Source organism: Pelodiscus sinensis, chromosome 4, assembly GCF_052426305.1.
Source record: "Pelodiscus sinensis isolate ZL-2025 chromosome 4, ASM5242630v1, whole genome shotgun sequence".
NCBI classification, from domain to species: domain Eukaryota; kingdom Metazoa; phylum Chordata; order Testudines; family Trionychidae; genus Pelodiscus; species Pelodiscus sinensis.
In genome coordinates, this window is record NC_143055.1 from 76652392 (window position 1) to 76672253 (window position 19862).

A 19862-nucleotide genomic window follows, 5' to 3' on the forward strand; every position below is an offset into this window, starting at 1 on the left:
AAAAGAGGAGAAATCCTTTCAAGGCAGTAATGTTTCCTGTATTATTTAAAAAAAAAAGAGCTGAAAGCTGAAAACTGCCACCAGCACCGAAAGGACTAAAAACATGAATAAGGAGGTGGCAATAGGAATCCTGAAAACCCAGATAGCCACCACATGCGCAGGAGTTTTAAACTGGAGAGGGGAGGAGACAACCTGGGAGACTACAAGTCAAGTACTTATCTGCAGGGAGGTGGGAAAAGGAAAGAGTGTGAATAAAAGCAACTATAAGTTTTGTAATCAAACACAAAAAAATACAGTGGCCGTGCTATGGTCACACTGGACGATAAAAGTAGTCATTTTAAGATAACCCTTTCCAAGATACCAGAACCCACACTTTTAAAAACAGCACTAAAATGTGCATAATTTTGCAAATCATGGCAAGGTTCAGCAGGTTTTTTCACTGTGAGAGAGCTTTAAGTTTGGAGCTCTGCCATCAGAACCGTGGAGGCCCTCAACTAACTGTTAACTGAAATCTAAACTTTTATCTCAAATAAGCATGTGACACAGTCAAACTATTTTTGTCCAAAGTGCAGTGGCACTAAATATTTGTCTCTAATGAAAATACAGGACCAAAGTAAACAAGATTTTTGCATAGGTTTCTACTCACAAAAACCAAAATGTCCACCTTCCTTCTGTTCTTTATATTAATATATTAACGGACCCACTTTTAAAGTCCCATGAATAAAATTTCAGAACAAGATCTTAGAAACTAAGTGGACAAGTTACTCCAATCCTTTCCTGCCCCCCAAGAAAAGGGTTTTCACTAATGACAGAATGCAGACTAACAATTTAAAAGGTATGCACTTTTTTTTTTATACTCCATTAAAATTACCCGAACCTGTGCATTGGCAACTTATTTTTGTCAAAAACGTAACACTCATTTAGGGATTTCACATAAATATACTATGATCACAATAGCATCAACTGTAGTAGGATAAAGGAATGCTTATGACTGGTAAAAGCGCTGACACCAAGACAAGAACTTTTGGTGCTAGTCAGTACGACTACGAAACCTATTAAGGATGTATTAGTGTAGTCAATTAATGGATAAGCAAAAGCTTATAGGTTAATGCTATAGCCTACATGCATTTCCCTTCCCCTCCCCCCACCCAACTCCCCCCCCCCAATAAAATTTTTAGCAGGCTAGCCAGCAGCCTGACTCCATCCTGGCTCTCATTGGGTCTGGGACCTACCCTTGCTATGGCTCTGCATTTAAAATGTATTGGGAGCTGGGTGGGAGTTCTGCCTTGTGCTGGGTTGGGAGCTCAGACCCTCCATCCCCGCCGAGACGGGGGATGCTGCCACCCAAGATAGCAACACAGGGCAACAGGCAGCCGGTCCCGCTAGGGGAACTGATATAGCAGCAGCAGCATGGAGTGACAGGAGGCTTCTTGGGAGTGAGGCCGGAACGCACTGGCTATTGGTCCCGCCTCTGGGGACTATAACAGTCAAGTAACTGAAAATAATTCATGAGATTACTCGATTATTCAATTAACCAATATTTAACATGCCTAAAACCTATGCCTAATTAACATGTCTCAATGATGCTCAAAAACTTCCTAGGTCCTAAATCTGTAAGCTCTGATAATCGAACCTCTAGGGTTCAAGGAGGTTGCCAACACCGTGCCCTCAGCTTAAGTTAACCCTCTTACATTAAGAGCACACTGTTACAGGCATTCTAATAACAGGACGACTACTATAGAGACTTACTGCTATTTTATGCTTTTTTTCCCCCCAGTGCTAGAATCTCATACGTGAAAGATTTAAGATTAGAAATGTGTCACCTTCTTATACCAATTTACTATTTTTGAACTTTATACAAAAAAATCCTATCCCTCTACCAAGTGCAAATAAAAAGAAATGATCAAGACATGCCTGGCTTGTTAAATATGAGATTCCACTCAATTAAATAAAACTATTAGAAACAGCACGTCATGGATGTGGTAATGAAGATCATTCTGTAATATGTAACACCTCGTTAAACAGAGAGATCTGAGAACTATTTTGCACATCTTTCTTTAAACAAGCTTACTGCTGTAATAATTGTTCTTTCGTTTCAGATATATACCTGGCAAGAATTTGTACAAATACTGTAACTTCCTAACTGAAGACAGAGAAAAAACCCCACCATGCTTTCCTGTAATTTCTTCTTATATATATTATTTCACTTTGACTAAGATCTACAAGGCAGGGAATGTCTTCTTATTCATCAAGCACAATGCACACTTGTCATCACCTACAGCCCCCAACTTAAACCTGTCCAACACATTATCAATAAACTACAGCCTATACTGGAACAGGATACTAAACTCCAAGAGGCTCTGGGAGACAAACCCATAGTCTCCTATAGACAACCACCTAACCTCAAGATGATTCTTACCAACAACCACAGGACATACCACACTAACACCAACCCTAGCACCTTCCCTTGCAACAAACCCCGTTGCCAGCTTTGTCCACATATTCACTCTGCTGATACCATTATTGGACCTAACCAAGTGAGTTATAAGATCAAGAATACATATTCCTGCGCATCCAGAAATATAATTTATGCTATCGTGCTGAAAGTGTCCATCTGCTTGGTACACTGGACAAACGTCTCAGACACTTTGCCAAAGGATCAATGTCCACAAAACAGATCTTAGACAGGATCACAAAGAAAAAACAGTTTCTTGCCATTTCAACCAGAAAGGACACTGTCTCAATGACTTAATTACCTGCATCCTGCTTCAGAAGCCTTTTAAATCTGCACTTGAAAGGGAATCCTCTGAACTGTCATTCATGCTAAAATTCGACACTCTACGCGTGGGTCTCAACGAAGACTCTGGCTATCTTACCCATTACAAAGATAGCCTCCCCAATTATCACCTCTAATACCATTAGCTCACAGACATTTACCAACCCCCTCCTCCCACATCCCCCTTCTGTTCTGAAATTTGATTTGTCCTTTTCATGTGTGTTCATTTTTTAAAATTGTATCCTTTGGTATATATGGCTGTAACTATTTTCTTCCACTATTTGATCTGAGGAAATGGGTCTGGCCCACGAAAGCTCATCATCTAATAAATCATCTTGTTAATCTTTAAAGTGCTACATAGTCCTGTATTTTGTTTCAGCTACACCAGACTAACACAGCTACATTCCTATCACTGTTCACATTTATGATACTAATAAATCATAATAGAAGAAACTATGTATAGAGAAATTTTCAGTCAAACTAGTATTGAGCTCATCATAGAATCATAGACTACTAGGACTGGAAGGGACCTCGAGAGGTCATTGAGTCCAGTCCCCTGCCCTCGTGGCAGGACCCAGTACTGTCTAGATCATACCTGAGATCTCAAGAGATGGAGATTCCACAACCATCCTAGGCAATTTATTCTGGTGTTTGACTACCCTGACAGTTAGGGACTTTTTCCCTAATGTCCTACCTAAACCTCCCTTGCTGCAGTTTAAGCCCATTGCTTCTTGTTCTATCCAAGGATGTAAACAAATATCCATTAACATTTGTTGTTTCCCTGACTTTCACTTTTTTGAAAATCAAGACAACCAAAAGAAATAAAGACTACTGCAGTCCAAATCTTCTACACTCAGTTACTGTAAAACTAATATTAGCTATACTCCATTGATGCAGAATGCCACTTCGAACCTGGAACTTTTGGCTATTGTCCAAACACCATTCAAGATACAACTCAACATAGCAGATTGTTAATTTCAAACCCACTCGCTTACCAATCAAAGACTGGAGATTTGACAATTATCTTCCCCACCCCTTTCTTGTAGTATAAACCAGAAACCAATTCTACATACAGTCAACACAAAAACCTTTTCTACTCATCCAGTCACAAAGATATCTAGTTCCTAAAGGCTTCAATGAAGGCCAACCTGAGACATTATCCATATCTTACTGAACTTTAGAACCCATAATTCCACTGCTTTCACACATCCTTGCAAAATAGGCCTGGATCTCCAAATTCCTGGGGAAGAATAGGTTCAGGCTATATCATGCTGTAATGTTCCTCATTTTAGATACGTATATTTGAACAGGGAAGATTTAGTTTCATTCAATTCAGTAAGCGCTGGAATTCCCCCCCTAGTAAAGAGGGCAAATAAAGGTAATGGGGGAGAGTTAAGGCAAATGCTGGGATCATTCTGATATTTATGTTTCATGAATTATTGCTCTCTTGTTTCTTAACTTTTAAGATTTTTCTCTAGATTAACAAAACCTTCTACTATGTTATAAGTGAAAAGATATTTACAATCTTAATTCTTTATTAAAAACACATTTCAAGTAGTAGCACTGCTCTCTGAAAATCCCTCCCTCAAATGTCAATTGGAAGCAGTGCTCTTCAATTCTGTTCCCAAACTGTTGTATATTCAAATGCAACAGGACATAAAAATCATTGGTGTATTGTATCTGATGAGGACGAACGTGGGGGGAGAGAGAGAGAGAGACAGACAACCCTTCCTAAACTCTCAGGCATTCAGCCTACACCTTAGAATATAAAGGTTTGATTATTTTTCTTAGGTTACAAAATAGTTCTCACAGTGTAAGAATGTACATGGATTTTAGACCTTCTGTAAGAAGCTGGAATAACAGATGTGCACTTAAATCTTCTACCCACTGAGCAACATAGGTAGCAACAGTGTAAGCCTCTCCATGTACCAGGCAATGTGCTGAGGTGATGTGCCTCAGCTCTAATCTGGATGGACCACATTTAGGGGGCAAGAATACAGCTGTTATTAATAGTCATTTTAGTTTATCATGTTGCATAACAGACCATCAAGGCCACATTGATTTGCTACACAGAGTGCCTTTGGAATAGGAATTTTCCTGGCTAGGCTCTACACACAGGAAAAAAGAGTATATCCCACAAATAAGCCACCAGAAAAAAAGTCATACTTTTTTTTGTCACTTTAACTTGTCCTCTGTTAAAGGGCCCGATCTTGCAAAGAGCTAAACATCCTCAAATTGCACTAATTTTAATAGGAAAGAAGGATAAATATCACCATGGAAAAGCAGGCCTAATTGCCCCCTCAGATGAACAGGCCAGAGTCACACACATAGCTGTTTTGTTTCTAGAGTACTTTGACTTGCTCTTGATGTTTTATCTTGATTCTCTGGACTATTTCCTCTGTGTTTTTCTAATTGTACTTTGTGTTCCAATCCACTGGTATTGCTTAGGCAGGATTTTCAGGTTTAAAAAAAAAAAAAAAAAAAAAAACTTAGTTAGCCCTAATCAAGTCATAGTTATGGATCTTCCTTTTCAATATTTGTAAGGGATGTTTGCGTCTGCAGTTAAAATAAGCCATCTGCTCCTCTAATACAACATTCTTATATTGTAAGAGGCTCTGATGCCAAAGCAATGGGTATCATACGCATGTCTAAGACAAGACCACAAAATTATGCTGAAGGATGTTTTGCTAGCAGCCATTTTCCTTACCTTTAATGTGTTTATGTATATACAGTGCTTTGAAGAGGTAGGAGTGCTAGACAAGTCCTAAGATTTGTTTTTAAATTTGCCCTTTCAAAAATAATCACAGTGTTATCACTGGGGCAGTTACTCTGTATGCAATCAAATCAGATTGGGCTCTCTCTTCACTGTTACCCATTGGAAATTCTACACAACTCGTGTACTCTAAAAACTGCATCATGCCATCTCCTATATTGAAGGCTTCATCACTAGTTTCTCATCCACTGCCTATGGAGATTCACTAGAAGAGTCAGTTCAAAAGTAAACCAAGGAGGAAATGAAAGCAGTACATGGTTTTCCCTCAATTTACTTCATGTATTTGGACTCTTTTTCCAAGTTCAGTCCTATTCATTTATAGCTTGCCTCCTCATTCCTTTCCACATTCTCTCAGAAATCACAGTACTAATTGCTGAAAGGGGGGTCCCCACTCCTTTCAAACAAACAAACAAAGCAATCTATACATGTATTATTTTTAATATACTGTAAAGCTCCCGAGAAGTGCAAGTTAACCGCTTTATTTACCTATCGAACAGGGAGAGCAGGACAAGGATCAGTGGAGACTTTCCCATACTGCCCCATCTATTTTACGTGACCATCAAAGATCCACATTCAGGTAGAAGGGCAACAATTTTTGGCCAAGAATGAACAGGACTGAGTTTCAGCCTTACGATCTGTAACCAGCCTGCTGAGGCACTGTGTCCAGTTTCCCTGCCCCAGCTACACTGCACACAAAAAGCTATCAGAATCTATTCAAACTGACAACATTTAAATCCCAACATTTGCCTATTAAGATGTTACCCATGCTTCCATCAAGCAGATCTCAAATCTTTTATGAGAAGGGACTGCACTACTTACACACAGCATGCTGAACTGAAAGAGGGAACTTCAGAAAACACCCTCTCAAATCTATTTTGTGATGCTATATTTTGACAGACCACATTTTAACTCTCTTAATTACACAGGGGAAGGAACAGGAAGGGAACATTTCTTGAACAATACAGTTTCACACTACAGAAGTGATCTATTCCTTAATGTAATGAGATCAAATGTCATTCAAATGCACATGGAAAACACCATATGGACACATACCCAGTAGTGTCATCTCCCTACGGAACCCATCACAAGGCACAAGATTCTGACATGGCTAGCACTTTTTCCCCTCCTTCACAAAAGCAGATAGCTCTATCTCCATCCTCTATCATCTAGGCTGTTCCACAAAATGCACAGCTCCAACACCATGGTGTTTGAGTAATCAATCATTTAGTATGCCTTGGAGCAGAGGTGGGCAATAATTTTCCAACAGAGGCCACTTAATTTTGGTACAGGTTATGGGGCTGGCTCCAATCCCTGCTCCCCTTTCCCCCAGAAGGAGCAGGGCCTGAAGCAGAAAGGGTCAGGGTCAGAGACTAGCATCCCTCCAGAATTGTCTGGGGCAGAATCTTTGAATTAAAAGCACAGCAAGGGGTTCATTGCCCTGCTACTACCACATAGCCACGGCAACCTTCGGCAGCTGCCAGGCAATTTAAAGGGCTCACAGCTCCAGCCCTGCATGGGTAGTGCATGCCATGGAGCTGTGAGCCCTTTAAATAGGATCCTGCTGCCTGAGCCACTGTCTGGAAATTTGGTGACATGGGTAGCAGGATATAAATAGAAAGTGGGGCAGAAGTCTTAGCTTGATCAGATCTGGCCCATGGGCTGCATCTTGCCCAGCCCTGCCTTGGAGTCTCACACGACTTTGTGTTTCATTGCATTTGATATACTTTTAATATAAATATTAGTATTGTAACTATCTATTGACCAATTTTTCCCTATAATGAAAGGCTATTTTAGATTCATCTTCATGTAAGACAGTTTTCCCCTCAATCATAATGACATTTGGCATTGCAAGACTGGCGTATGGTTAGCCCATCCGAATAGCAAACGTCTGCTCTGGCAAATTATGTTTAAAGCAAATCTTATGTTTAAAGCAAATCTACTTTGTTTAAGGGTTTGGTGGAAGAGAAAAACCCACCCACTCTTGCATCACAGATTTCTAAATTGTTGAGGAAGAATATTAATTGAGAATTTACACCGTTTTTCCTGAAGCTCTGTTACCTAAGGGTAAATCCTAATTTTCTACTTGCAACACACTAAAAAAGTTCTATTAGTCCATTTCAACCTCATTTACAGAAGTGTTTAGAAAACAGTGATGCTTAATCAATTCTAAAGTATGTTTTCAGTTCCTCTTCAACATGTAATACAATCGTGGATATGCTTCAGTAGATAAATCTGTGTGCTCAGTTGGAAAATAGCTATTTACTTTTTGGTTTTGGTTTGTGTTCTGTTTTAATTGTTCTTTTTAATAATAGCTGGTCAGCTGTTTACAGTTACCTAGCTGCTAATGGGAACACAGACATCATACAAGGTCCACCAAGTATGAGGACTACTTTTGGACACCTGCTTAATATTGAAAGGCTAAGTTCCAACAGAGTTAACTTTAAGACAGTTGGAACCAAACAAAAATGTGGAGCTCTGATATACAGTGCACTAGGGTAAGCTTTAGGCAGATTAAAAATTGAAAGTGCTAAGTAGAAGCACATCACCCCAGTTTATGGAAGAGATTCTAGTATAATTAAAAGTTTTAGCAAAGAAATTCTATATTCGTAGTTTTCATATAGCACTTCTACAATTAATGTGACTAGCACTCTTCAAAATGTATTTGTGGTAACATGTTAGTAAAGGACATATTAAGAATTTTTTTTTTAAAGAAATGCATGATTAAAAGTTGACTCATTCATCAGGTTTCTTGTCAGAATTAGGTTAAAAAAAAATCCTTCACTCTTCCAAAGCTGCTTTCTTAGACTTACTCAAATGTCTTCTTCTGTACATAAGAGAGGATTCACTTGGAGATAAGATGACCTCTTTTGCTTAGGGGAAAATTATGTTTGATTTTTTTAAAATCCCTATTTGATTTTTTGACATAGCACTTAATTACTATATTATTTTCCATGTGTGCACTGCTATAAAGGACAGGGTTTGTTTTTTTTTTTTAAAAGTGAACTACGAATGCACTGATAGTCGCTTTAGAAAATTTAAAAGATAGGTGAAGTGTAGCTAAAGATAAATTTGAGATGCCAATTAAATTATGCATATTTGTTTTAATAGTAATTACACGTTAAAAATTGAAAAATTCACCCCTTACTGCAATCCAAATGATAACCGGAAAGTTGCAGATACCCAGAGGCTTTACCCAGCATACTGTTTTCAGATCATCAGTTCTTTGCAGAGATTAACAGAACTCTGATCTCAACAAAGCTAGTTTACATTCATAATAGCCAAAAGTATTCTGAAATCTATGTGCACACTCCAACTGAGCAACCCATTTGTTTAGATTTGAGAAGTATTTCAGTTTGCTTTAGTTGGAAAAGGAACAAGCTGATGTTTCAGTGCAGCAAATATTGAACGAGCCGTTGGTCTAGTGATGTTTTCTGAACGCATTTCAGTTATACTCAATATGATTATTAAATCCAGGTTGGAGGGCGAGACACATAATTTTGTTGTACAGTAGCAGAAGAAAACAATACTTGGAACTAGACCAACAGCTGGTTTAGTAATTACTGCAATGAAACATCATGTTGTAACTTTTCAAAATAAAGCAAACTGAAACACTTCCCAAACCTAACTAAAATTTTAACAAATCTCAACTTACCTGCTGTTACGGTCGGTGCTCTGTTCTGCTACCAAAGATTTTTTAGCCTTTTTATCTAATCCTGTGTTTGAGATATTATTTCCCAGTGGGCAAGAGGCATCATTACTTTTTCTTGCTAAGTCTGTTTGCCCGCCTGTGCTGTGTGCAGTTTTTGGAGTACCTCCACACATCTTTTTAGCGTAGATGTACTTTCCCAAAGGTTCTTGAAAATACTGAACGTAAGAGATAGGCTGTAGGGCTCAGCGTCCAGCAACCACAGACATTTCCTCACGGAGAAGAAATTTAACCAAGTCTTTTAAGCCATCCACGGGTTTCATTTTTAGCATGTTCCATCAGTAATTCTGGGAGACAGCTGCATCCAATGTAATATAGTATATTTATCCCAAATAAGACCACCACAAAGAACTCTGAAATTTTAAAGCCCATCCAAGTTTATCTCCTGCTTCTGTTGCTGGAGTTTTTCCACCCAGTGCAAAGCGGTCAGCAGATACAGCAGCTAATATTGATTTTAACTACCTTTGTTTCCTGGTATGTGATTATGTAGCTGGCAATTATTTATTTGGTCACAAGACCAAACCATATGGCCTCTGAAAGAAAGAGCATAGGTGATTTTGCACAGACTCACCCTTAGCTGCAAGGTTGTTCTAACACTGGCTGCAACACCCTCTTAATGGCTCTCATGTGAGCAAGTGTCATCTGACAACTCTTAGCAACCTCTCATGGCTCAGTACCATACTTCAAATGCAAATAAAAATCTGTCATCAATACCCTACAGTTATCAGTAAGGAATGATTAACACCAGCAAACACCCCAGAATTTTTGCACAGTAATGGTTTTACTCTGTAAACAGTCTATATTCATCTAAGAATCAAATGCAGCTTTAAAAAAGAAAAAAAAAAGCTTTTCCACAAAAGGCAAATCTGTTCACCCAATACAATTGATAACAGGATGTAACTTTTCACTTTTACACTTGCTTAAAAATGTGTCCCTTAAAAACAAAATAAAATAAATCATAATAATAATAAATAAATACCAAATCAGAGTTGTTATAAATTAGTACAAACTAAATTACTAACACCAAATTGGAGAAACCAATTAAAAACTTAAAAAAACCACAGACTTTTGTTTTACAGCAAATGGGTACCGAATCTCCTCAAGGGTACAGGCCAAGAGGACACAGCTTGTTTTCTACAAGATCAACTAACCTCATCCCTTTAAATAATTGTCCCTTCCAGCTTAAAAAAAAAAAAAGGATTCCACATAAAAATCCAAAGCACCCGATACAAGATCACCAATTTCCACTGAAATATTTTGTAGTACTGGCTACAATAAAAACAAAACCCAAGTTCAGCATTCATAAAACCCTTTTCATCCACAGACCTGAAAGCTGGGTATTATCTCACTGGCAGCCCCCATCAGAACCTCCCACCCACTATAGATCAACACCTCCCACTCTGTTCCCATGCTTCCCACCCACCACATTCAGCTGTTTCACACGAGCGGGCAGGAGGCGAGGAGGGAGGGAAGAGAAGCAAGGATGCAGCATGCTCAAGGGAGGGGGCAGAAGAGGGGTGGGGCCTACAGCAGAGCCAGGGATCAAGCACCCTCAGCACTTTGCAAGATCAGCACCTACAGTTAAAGAAGAGTCCATTCTGGTCAACCCAGAGCAATTCACAAGTCAAATTGTACTGAACTCCATCTTCAGGCTCTGTCTCTGACTTCCTTAGTCAGTTCGCAGTGAAAGAACCAAGCTTATTCCAGAGTCCCCACTTACTCCCTCACTTCACCCCTCTCAGATTTTTGTTCTCGGGGGGGGGGGGGAGAGGTGTCTTCTCAGTTTCTCTATGGAGAGTGCAGCTCCAAGTGTTATTTGAGCTCCCGCTGCCTCTCCAGACCCCAAACTGATCTGGATTTAGGAGTCTTAAATTACTTTTCCTGCAGAGCTACAGTGAGTAGCAGCTGCCAGGGCCTGGCTTGAGCTCTCAAGCTACTTTCAACGCAGAGCAGCAATGGTTAACTGTGTAACCGAGAAAATATTTGTCGGCTACATGGTTAGCAGATTACACGCAATTTAACATCCCTACTCCAGACACCTCTGATTAAATGTGAATGGCCATCATCTTGGATACATCAAGTTATTAACATTTTACCAGCCCAAAACTTCAATACTGGCTCACCACTTCCTTTATTTAACCAATTTTTGAAGGATACTCAATCTGCAACATAAACTCTAAAGATGACATCAATCTATGGGAGGGCAGAGAGCGTGCATAAACTGTGAATCAGGAAAGCCTCCTAATCTCCATCCATAATCCATTGGAAAATGGAGGTTAGTCATTTATTTTATAGGACTATTTGACAGTATGTCACCTGCTCTGTGTGTACATCACTTCAAAACCTAGATAGACCTAATTTTCCTCTTTACTTTGATCATTTTTATAATGGCGGCATTGGATATGCATAATTAAATCTCAAATGCAATTTTAACACACACCTCCCAAATACCTTGCAGTAATAGGATATAAACTTCTGTACCAAACAAAACTATCTCTTAAAGTTCAAGCATTGTTTCAAGATTTATTGTAGATTCTTCATTCACATCTCTAGTAAGATTTTCTTTCACACATCCTTTAAGGAGACAAACTAGAGATATCTGTAAACAAGCAGAAACTTTCACAAAATTCCTTGCCAAAAGAACAAGCATGATTCAGATTCACACAAACAGCAAAACCAAACAAACTTCTCTCCTTTTAATCATATACTATTACACATTGGCTTGTTCTCCTAAAACTGAAGCAGTAAATGCAAGAAAGCTAGTTAAAAAGTAGAAAGTAGTACCAAGTGGTTTGTCGTATATGAATAATACAAAAACAAAACAAAACATAAACAAACATCAGATTCCACTTCACCTAAAGATAGATATCCTTCTATTCCATTTGTTGAACAGTTAATTTGGGATGCTTAAAAAAAAAAAAGTTTACCAGTACATATTGTATTTCCCCAAAAGGCACTTCTCCCCATAATCACCATGCATATGCAAAATTCTAACACTACAGCTGCATTCTTTTTTCTTATACTTATTCACCTAAAACAGCCAAGACAGCATTCAAGTCAACTCAGTGAACAAGCCACTGAAACTATATAAGCCACCTCATTTAACTCTGATGCATTGTTACCAGTTTCACACAAGTTAGACCAGATCCTTTCTATATTAGTCACTCAAGTGCACAAGCATGTGATTTTCCATGTAAGCAGGGGCGGGGGGGGGGGGGGGGGGGGGGGGGGGTTACAGTGAAATGAGGAAGTTGTTATGGAGAAAGTTCTTACTATCAGATTAGAAATAACAGAATTACTGAAGGGGCCGGCAATGTCAATTTCAGAAAACAATATTTTACTTTACTAAATGAAATACATGAGAAGTATTCGATGACGTTAGAAGTACACATTTCTAGGGACCACTTGCTTAATACAAAACACTTCTGATATTGGTGTTGGAGAAGATAGAGTACATTGAATCTTTGCCAACTTAAAAATTAAATTTTAACTATCTTTAGATTGCTAAAAAACAGTCCCTTCTCTTCTGAAACATAAAACTGTTTATGTTTCTTCATCTGCAAATTAGATTACCAGAACTCATTCCCCATCGGGTAAAACACAGTGGTCACAAATAATAAGAGAAGGTGTAAATAAATAACACTTCCAACTCCACCAACTCTCTCAGTTTCAAGAGAGTTTCAAATCTTATCCTAATCTACAGAATGCAATAGTTTGGGACAGAACTGCAAAAAGAATATGCAAAACAGGAATAGTGAAGCTGAAGACATCCTGGACAAGGCTCAAAGGCAGACAATGTTTTCAACAGTAGCCCCAATAATGGAATTTCTTGACAGAGAGAACACTGAGTCCAAGCATGGCTGTGTTCAAATAAAAAAGTAAACACATTTTCAATACCAAAATAAGGGCCTTGCAGGGGCATAGTTTTAATAGGTAGAATCTTAATATGGAATAAAAAGAAACAAAGGCTGACAAAAAGGTTAATTACAATTCCATCTTGATCCCAATCTTTTCTGGACAAAGAAAAGTTACATACAAGCAGACATAACTTCCTTCATCTAAATAAAACTGTTGACTGCTACCCTCACAAAAGAAAGGTTTTTTTAAAAGATTGCATCTGTTACTAGCTGTTGGTTTATCATGAATTTCTGTCATGTGTTTCTCAGATTTTAGTTCTGGAATAAAAACAACTTGAGTTTCAAAAAAATGGCATATTTACTTTTTTTTTTTTTTTTTTTTTAAATGGTTCAAAGTACATGTTTAGTAACCAAGTCCAGCCTTTGGCCTCTAGCACCACATTTCAGATGCGTCTGGATACCAAAAGCTTGACTAAAGCAAGAGGTATTTGTTCTGTTTAATGTGTCCCAATCAGCAAGAGAGCTCCACCTCCTCTTATAGTCAGCTCTCTCTCTTGGTCAATGGATCAGTCATGTGTTACTTGTTCCAGAGTGAGTCACGTGATCAGGCCAACTTCCAAAAACACAGCTACTAAATAAAACACACTGCCAAGGAACAACTCACAAATACGTTTGCCAAAAATTGACATGTGGTAGAATCTCTTACCCTATCAGCTTTTACTGCCCATACACCTTCCGACCTGACCAGCTATTTTAACAAGTATAGTGGGTATGTCTACACTACAAAATTAGTTGAATTAATTCAGGTTGATTTTTAGCATCCAAATTTACAAAGTTAAGATTCAATGTCCTCACTGGGCACATGAGGTCGATTGAGTGTGCTCCCAGTACTGTGGCTACCTTTGACTTTGATAGTTCCCACAGTTCTTGTCACCCCTTTGAATTCTGGGTTAAGCTCCCAAAGCTTGATGGGACAAATATTGCAACAGGTGGATTTGGATACATTTTATCAGTCTCCCATAATGAACTTATCTCCTCCTTCCCTGCTTGAAAGCAATGGCAAACAGTATTTCGTACCTGTGCTCCCCTCTCCCCCAATGGTTATCCATCCAAACACCATAGTAGGGCAAGCATGGACACCGGCTCAGCTTCGAAGTGCTATGGCAAACATTGCCGACCCCACACCCGTTATGCTGTGGTCTGTCCAGAGCCTAGCCAGGAGCTGCTGGAGAGAGGAAGAGTGCTAGGAGGCTACACAACACAGACACGTATGAACCCACTGAGTGGAGCAATTTGCAGATGCTGGCAGCAGTCAATCCTGTTGACACAGTGGAACTCTGATCTAGTCCCATTAGACAAGCACAGGCTGGTGGGACTGCAATTATGCAGCTAAGGAATGAAGTTCAGTGGCTGCAAAACATGTGCATGCTTAAAGCCACTTTTATGGAACTTTGAGAATTACTTTCCCCCGTCCTGAAGCACCGCAATACCAAAACGTAGAATCTTGCAATGCCAGACTGCTACCAGTCTGTTGGGACTCAATTCGGAGTGGGTAAATCTACAGTGGGGGCTGCTGAGATCCAAGTAGCCAGCGCAAACAATACCCTTCTGCTAGGAAGCACAGCGACTCTGAGAAATGTGCAGGACATAATGGAGGGCTTTGCCATGATCAGGTTCCCTAAATGTGGTGGGGTGATAAGGATGTGTGTTCCATCTATCTTGGACCCAGACCACCCTGCCAAGGAGCACATAAACCAGAGGGGATACTTCTTGATAGTGTTGCAGGTGCTGATAGATGAGTCTCAATCTCATCCTGGGTCTTGCAGTCATGTTCCCTGCATGCTCTCCTCTCCTCATGCTCAGTCTATATGATCGGCAAGATGATTCTCCTCCATGCATTCATTCTGTCACCGTACATCTAAACTACATCCCTTTTTCGATAAAGGGATGTAAATTAGACATATTGAAATTGTAAATGAAGCTAAGATTTGAATTTCTCACACTTCATTCACATACTGGCAGCCACGGCTTTTTTTTTTTGACCAATATGCCCCATTTTGAAAGATCCTGTAAACCTCAAAAATGAGGTTTATAGGATCTTTTGAAACAGGGCATTTCTGTCAAAAGATCCCCGTCTTGACTGGGGTTTTTTATTGTTGTTTTTTTCGAAGAATGGCTTTTCAAAAAAAAAAAAAAAAAAAAAAAAAAAAAAGCCGCAGCCGCCATTATGTAAATGAAACACAGGAACTGCAAATCCTGGCTTCATTTACAATTTTGATACGTCTAATTTACATCCCTTTATCGAAAAAGAGATGTAGTTTAGATGTAACTTCAGTTTGGGCAGACTGTACAGGTTGAATCTCTGAAATCCAGGACTCTCTGGTCTGGCAACATTCATGGTCCAGCTGTACCAGAGAGCCTCAACTAGCCAGGTTCAGAAGTGCAACCCGGACTGGGCTGGTAGTGAGGAATGCATCCCTGGCCAGGGCTGATGGCCAGGAGCTCAGCCCCGCTGAGGCCGGTGAGGTGGGGAGTACAGCCCTGGCCAGGGCTGACGCAGTGGGAAACAGTCTGGGTCGGGGCTGACGCGATGGGGTATGTGTGTGCAGCCCTGGTCACAGTTGGTGGAGGGGAGCAGCTAGAGTTAGAAGCAGCAGGGCCGGCCCCTGTAGGTGTGGCTGTAATGGCGGAGGATGCAGCCACAGTCAGGGCTAGCACGGTGGAGAGCTGGAGGCAGCGGCAGCAGAACCTACAGCTGGATAGGAAACCTTGACCTCCCCTCGTGTGGCAAACTCCCTGGTTCGGGACTACTCAGGTCCTGAGAGTGCAGGACAAGGGAGGTTCAACCTGTATTTGCTCATTAAAAATGTCATCCTGTGTATGTTTTTTCTGTCTTCTGATCTGTGATAGCCAAAGTGCGGGAAGACCTGGAGGAGTAGATAACAGACTAACTCCATTCTGTATGCTAATGAGTTCTATCTTCAATGCAGATGAGGCTGGGGTGTTTTCTTAATTAGTTTAGGTGGGTCTTTCCTGGCCGTTTCATTGCTTTCTCTGATACTAGTAGAGGCCTAGGCGAAGGGGGGGGGGAGAAATAGAGAATGGTTTTCCATGAATGTCACTCCCTGGCTCCCCAAGAGCACAGGGATGGTACGTAACATTTGTCCTATTGATATGTTGACATTGTGGCTGTTGGATGGTAGAACATAACAAGTAACTTGCGAAGCAAGACTATTCCACACATTGTTAACACATCAGAGGAAGGAAGAGAGGACAAATGAGAATAATGTGTGTAATACTCTTGAACGCTTGGGGATATGTCTACACAGCAACATTATTTCAAAATGACTATTTTAAAATAACTTAGTGTCTACACAGCAGGCAGATATTTCAAAACGATGTTGAAATACTGTCAAGCTGGAGGACTTCTTACTCCAACTCCTGTAACCCTCATTGTACTAGGAGTAAAGGAAATCAGAGGCAGAGTGCTCTATTTCGAAATAAGTGCTGTATAAACACTCCCAATTTCAAAATAAGCTATTTCGAAATAAGCTACGCAATTGACATAGCTCAATTTGTATACCTTATTTCGAGTTAAGCCCTGCTGTGTAGATGCACCCTTAATGATTTGTCTATATAACAGATGGGTGGACACGGACACGGACACAATTAATTTTAAAAAACCCCACAAAGACAAAGAGGGACACATACAAAGCCCCCGACAATAACAAAAACAAAAAACAGAAGTCAGCCTCTTCTCCACCACCACTCCCTCAGCACAAAGATAGCCATCATGGAGATGAATACCAGGAAATCCTGAAGCAGATGAGTGAAGCGATAACTGCAGGCGGATATAGTGTCAAACCCACAATTTTTCTCTAGTTTTAGCCAGAGATATACTTTATTCCTCTTGTTGTTTTTATGACAGTTTGCCTGTTTTGCACAGAACATTCTCTTTAACCCTTTCTTGTAAGGTGGAATACTGATAAAATATCCTATAAATAATATTGAAACTTTAAGGCTTGTGAAGAAGTTAAACATGCATAATCAGTTCCAGGACAAACATAACCATTAGGGCTCTTCTGCTGCATCACCCTAAACTCAGTTGCTAGAGTCTTTTTGAATTGGCAAAGGAAATCCACTCTGGAATCCAAAATGCTCACTGCTGGATATAGGGTCAGTTTGCCCAAAACTCCATGGCCCCTAACTAAATTCAGACAAGTTATGAAGGATTTCAATTCTGCTTTAAATAAAAGTTTGATATAAGGTTGGACCTCCCTGGTCTGGCACCATTGGGATCTGACTTGTTCCGAATGAGGGAATTGGCTGAATATGGGGAGGTCCCCTACCACCAGCCTCTTGGCCCACTGACTCTCCCTGTGGCTGGCTCCACTCCAGCCCCACTGCCACTAGGCTGTTGCCAGGATTGGGAGCACCAGGCTTGCTAGGGTTCCTTGTGGACAGGGCTTACTAGCTGCTGGTGGCCTGACTGCTTCCTGCCTGGCCATGGCTCACTGGCTGCTGCAACCCGCCAGGGCTCCCCAGGGATGGAGGTCCTGGCCATCATTGGCCCTGCTGGTGGGGTTCCCCACTGCTGGACTTCTGGCCAGCTTGCACTCCCCAGTGCCAGGGCTCTCTGGTCCAGCAACATCCACGGTCCTTCCAGACCACAGATGTTGCTGGACCAGAGAGTCCTGGATGCAGGAGGTTTAACCTATATTACTTATGTAGTTGTATGTTTAATTTAAAAAGAAACAATATTTATGAAGTCTAAGTATGTAATACACATAGCCAGATATTTATTCTTGTATTGCAATATGCAAACTACTGAGAATTTAAATGAGAAGTTTTATAAATAGAGTGTTTAACAAAAATTGTCATCTTACACTCAGATGCCAAAATGTGATATAACCCAAGAAACTAGTCAGTATTTTGGAATTTACTAAATGTCGGAATAAAAACCATGCAAGGCTAACTACATCAAGAAGGCTGATGCGTACCTTAAAATGAAGAGGTCAACTTTGCACACATGGAGAAAACACTGTGATTTAAGATTTTTCTCCCCTAAAGATTGCAAAGAAATATATGTCTATGTAGACAAGTGTCAAACATTGGCAACTCTTTTTTTGACTGTAGTTAGGGAAGGGCATTCAGTATAGCTAGAGTTAAAGTTTCAAAAGCGTACTTCCTGCCAACTAAAAATTTGTTAGAACAGCTGGCCAAATCTCCGTTTCACATCATCGTTATTTTAATATTTCACTAATGACAAATAAAAAGCCACTGCTGCACTCAAATATCTTGCCACTATGCCAACAGCCCATTTTAATACAAATATAGTATTGTTCCTTTACTCTACTGGAACTAAGTTCAACTCATAGGTGCAGATTATGCTCAACACTTTATCCAGTGATTTATTTTATCTTTAAAAAAAATAGGATGGATAAAGTTGCAACAGTAATTTTACCTATAAATAAAACAATGTGCATTTAAGAACCAGATACTTGTCTCAAATTTGAAAATTCTTCTTCCCTGTTACACCATTCATTGCTGACTAATTTTCCCATTAAGATCAACCCAAGATAGGCATTTTGATTTGTCTCACTTTAATGGCAATATTGCTTTATTTAGGCAGAAAAAGAACAAATTTGACTGCATTATATACTTTTCTTCTCCAACTATTTCCTGTTGCACCCTTATACAAAAAAGTCACATGTGGGTGTTTTAAATAGAAGAAAATTATTGGTTTTTGGAAAATTTGGAGGTAAACAACTGTTTGATCTGTCAGGGAATAGGTAGATTCATCTACATTCTGGAGTTTCCCAAAGTACTAGAATGTCATTGATGTAGTTACTTCTCTACACTGGGCTTAGAACCATGTCCAAAACTGCTTTGAAGCACAGCTGTAGCAAATACAGTGTGTGGTCACATGCAGGCTTCATAGGTAGAGTTGCCAACTCTCAAGGAATTAAAGACTGTGTCATGTGATGACATATCCAGGAATACAGCCAACTCAGAATTGGTAACCCTACTTATAGGTCTTCTCTTGATTAGGGCTGCTTATGCTTATTGGCTAGTCAACTAGTCACTTCCCCCCTGTTGCTGCCTCTATCAGAGAGAGGCAGCAAGGGGAGGGGAGCAGGAGCTAGTGCTGGGGGGAGCTGGCCTAAAAGCTAGTTCCCCCCAGCACCATCTTCATGGGGGGAGAGAAGAGAGGTAGAGGCACAGTGGAAACGGCACCAGCAGGGACCAAAGCAGTCTCCATTCGTGCCAGCTCTGCTGCGATTCTGCTTCTGAAATGTTCAAGAGCCCTGGTAGGGCTCTTGTACATTTCAAAAGGAGAAGCCCCATCGGAAGCCTGGGGCTCTTGTACATTTGAAAGGCTCAGGCATGGCAGGGAGCACATGGCCAGTCCCCCACTGGCCCCACACTCCCTACGGGGCTTCCACTTTTGAACTGTAACAAGAACCCGGGAGGACTCTTGCTACAGTTCAAACGTGGAGGTGCCCTTACTGACTAAATAGTGGATGGAAATCCTATTTGATTAGTTAACCTAAATTTAACAGCCATACTCTTGATGGGTAAGAGGGCGTGTTTTCCCCATTGCATTAGTTTGACCTTTGAAGAACTCTCTTAATGCATATGAAGAGAGGGTGAAACCTCTGAATGTGTATTAGCTGGCTGGGATATAAACTAGTCTCCTCCTATTCTCTCTCCCCCCCCCCCCCAATCCAAATAAAAACTAGGGCAGCT

General features: G+C 40.2%; 2 protein-coding genes across 6 annotated transcripts in view; one reads left to right on the forward strand and one right to left on the reverse strand.

The window, feature by feature from the left end:
• The window catches only part of SPMIP2 (sperm microtubule inner protein 2), a 104441-nt gene extending 101315 nt beyond the window's left edge, over nt 1-3126 (forward strand). Inside the window, exon 5 of the mRNA XM_075930141.2 lies at nt 2100-3126. Within this exon, the coding sequence (XP_075786256.2) occupies nt 2100-2135 (36 nt within the window). The 3' untranslated portion in view covers nt 2136-3126. The remainder of the gene's footprint in view (nt 1-2099) is intronic.
• FNIP2 (folliculin interacting protein 2) overlaps nt 1-19862 on the reverse strand; it is a 73093-nt gene that overhangs the window by 43973 nt on the left and 9258 nt on the right. For 2 of the 5 annotated variants that reach the window (XM_014572963.4, XM_006121870.5), the window contains exon 1: nt 9202-9806. The exons of 2 other annotated variants lie outside the window; for them this stretch is intronic. In XM_014572963.4, the coding sequence (XP_014428449.3) occupies nt 9202-9371 (170 nt within the window). In that variant the 5' untranslated portion in view covers nt 9372-9806. Of the gene's footprint in view, nt 1-9201; nt 9809-19862 lie in introns of those variants that run through there. One more of the 5 variants, XM_014572967.4, reaches the window with a different exon arrangement.